Here is a 2,896-nt window from a genome sequence, read left to right as displayed (position 1 = left end):
AAAATGTCATCAAAATAGACAACAAGGAACTCCCAATAAAAGGGCATAAGACATGAGTCATGACTTGTATGAAAGTGCTAGGAGTATTAGACAACCCAAAAGGCATAACTAACCATTCATACAAACCATCTGGGGTCTTAAACGCCGTTTTCCATTCATCTCTGGGTCGAATCCGTATTTGATGATAGCCACTACGTAGATCAATCTTGGAGAACCACAAAGAAACCCGCCAATTTATCCAACATATCCTCAAGTCATGGAATAGGGAAGCGGTACTTAATGGTGATTTTATTGATGGCACGACTATCAACACACATGCGCCACGAGCCCTCCTTCTTAGGGGTGAGTAAAACTGGAATTGCACTAGGGCTAAGACTAGGACGAATAAAGCCTTTATGGAGTAGAGATTCAATTTGCCGATTCAGTTCAGCTTGCTCAGTAGGGTTCATTCTATAATGGGGTCGATTTGGCAACTGGGAGCCAGGTACAAGATCAATGGCGTGTTGAATATCCTGCATAGAAGGGAGTTCATTAGGTAGGTCGAAAGGCAAAATATCATTAAACTCTTCGAGTAAAGGAGACACTTCGGGTGGGATGTCTATGGGAGAATCAGGAGAGGTTCGAGAACATGTCTTAGCAACCAAGGCAAACATAAGCCCAGTGTCTTGACCTTCACGTTCAAAATCTTTAAGGGACAATAGTTGAATACGACTGTCTGAAACACCCTTGGGCGTGGAGATAGAAGTCGTCTTCTTTGGGGGGTCTGAAGGCTTGGCCGGTAGAAAGAGAATAGTTTTGCCATCGTGGAGAAATTCATACGTGTTATCACGCCCGAAATGCCTAACATCACGATCATAAAGCCAAGCGCGACCCAAAAGGATGTGAGCAACGTCCATAGGTAAGACATCACAATAAATTTCCTCCGAAAAAAGGGGATCGAACGTAAGGGAGACGAGACAACGATGAGTGACAGGCAATGAGGTTCGATCCACCCATGCTACCTTAAACGGGCGAGGATGCGGTTCGGGTTTAAAGCCAAACTTGCCCACCACAGACTTAGAAACGACATTCATAGTGCTACCACCATCAATAACTAATTTGCATGAACGAGAGTTGCATGGAATAAATGTGTAGATAATGGAAGTACGCTTCCACGAATCAGAATCAATAGGGGTAGAAAGGATACATCGCATAACAGAGATAACAACATGATCCTCCTCATAACACTCAAATTGGTCAAGTTCCTCATCAGAATGGTCAATAGGGTCGATCGTGAAGCACTCATTCTCCGGGGTTGGAAGTAGGGGTTCCGGTGCAAGGGTGAGTGTACGATTGGGACATTGGGAGGCAATATGACCACGAGCATGATAGCTATGGCAAACAATTTGAGGGTTAGGACCTCAAATGGTGGCTGGAGCAGTAGGTGGACCCCTAGAAGGGTCGCGAGGAATAGGAACGGACGAAGACCCCACAGTGGAGCGGGTCTGGCTGAAAGTAGGGCTACTAGTAGGGGCACCAGGTAGAGGGGGTCGAGAAAGATGTGGGTCAGGTAAGGTCGAAAGGCCACGACGCGAATATAAAAAACGGGAATATCGCTCGTGTTCAAGGGCCTTGTGAAAAGCATCCTCTAACGAGTCGGGATTGAGGACAATGACTTGATGTTTAAGGTCTGGGCGTAGGCCATTAAGGAACCTAGTAATTGAGACATCCTCGGGTTCGGTAAGGTCAGAACGGTACCATAACTCGTCAAAATGAGTCCTATAGTCCGACACAGTAGAAGAGTTTTGCCGATGGTTAAGAAGACGTTCCAAGAGTTGAGATCGATGGTAAAAAAGGACGTACTTCTCAGTGAGTTTCAGTTTCATCTCTCCCCACGTAGTAATAGGCTGGCCCAAGCGATCGAGGGATTGTGTCACCATCTGCTAATAGCATTTAGCAGATTTAACAAGTTTCATCTTGGTGAAACGAATACGCTGATAATCAGGCATTTGGTACCAATCGAAGTATTCTTCGATGGCATCGTACCAATCTAGAAAGGCTTCGGGTTCCAAGCGACCATCAAATTTCAGGGCGTCCACTTTAACTTTCCTAGTAATGTCATCAATTGGATCCCTATGGTGCTCATAACGTGGATGTGGGAGATCAAGACGAGGAACAATATGGACAACGGGGTCACGGAGTTCCGAAAAAGGGATGTGTTGTGCAGGGCCAAGATTGTGCGGAGTAGGTAGTATGCCAACAGGGGTACGGGGAAAAGGCTCTTGGATGTTTTGACCAACGATAGAAGAATCGGATGAATCATCCACAGGATGTTTACCCGAGTTTCGAGAGGACTGCCTTGTTTGTTCAGTAAAATTATGGATAAGAGTTTTCAGTTCGGCAAGGTCCGATTTCACTAACGTCATATCAGATAGAAGGTTTGTGACTTGTTGTGACAAAGCATCATGAGATTGATTAAGGTCTTTAAGATTCATTATTAAGAATTGGAATATATGTTAAGAGGCGCAGCTAAAAATGATACTATCAATTTTAAGTAATATAATTATTGTTATTATGATTAAATGATATTGTCAATATGCGTGGAAGATAAAAAGTCACCTAGACTAAATGCAGATAAGAAGGCAAGGAATTAATAAAACTACTGAAATGCCAACACTCCAATAAAAGTAAAGTATTCAAAAGCAAACTTAAACCTTACCAAGGACAACGACGAACTAGGGGAATTGGCGTTTGACAATCAGGCAGTAGAATTCAGCAACCGGGAAAACCAGCGAAGAGGGGAGCAATATATGTGAATTCCGAGGGTAGCAGTGGGATGGATAGCAAAAATGTAGCAGCTAGCGACGATGATTGGAACCAAATTGATGCGTTGGCGGTGCACCCAATATTTCAGTCC

General features: G+C 44.1%; 1 protein-coding gene across 1 annotated transcript; it reads right to left on the bottom strand.

The window, feature by feature from the left end:
* Positions 1 to 254: 254 nt before the first annotated feature.
* Positions 255 to 1,919, bottom strand: LOC111373989. The gene is made up of 2 exons (XM_022996587.1): positions 1,468 to 1,919; positions 255 to 1,371 (listed from the first exon to the last, which is right to left on the bottom strand). Exons 1-2 carry the CDS (start codon positions 1,917 to 1,919, stop codon positions 255 to 257), a joined length of 1,569 nt encoding a protein of 522 aa, XP_022852355.1.
* Positions 1,920 to 2,896: the final 977 nt, after the last annotated feature.

The sequence above is a fragment of the Olea europaea genome, unplaced genomic scaffold, assembly GCF_002742605.1.
Source record: "Olea europaea var. sylvestris unplaced genomic scaffold, O_europaea_v1 scaffold119, whole genome shotgun sequence".
In the NCBI taxonomy this organism is placed as follows: domain Eukaryota; kingdom Viridiplantae; phylum Streptophyta; class Magnoliopsida; order Lamiales; family Oleaceae; genus Olea; species Olea europaea.
Note: the sequence above shows the minus strand (reverse complement) of the source record. Positions and strands in the feature narration are given on the sequence as shown.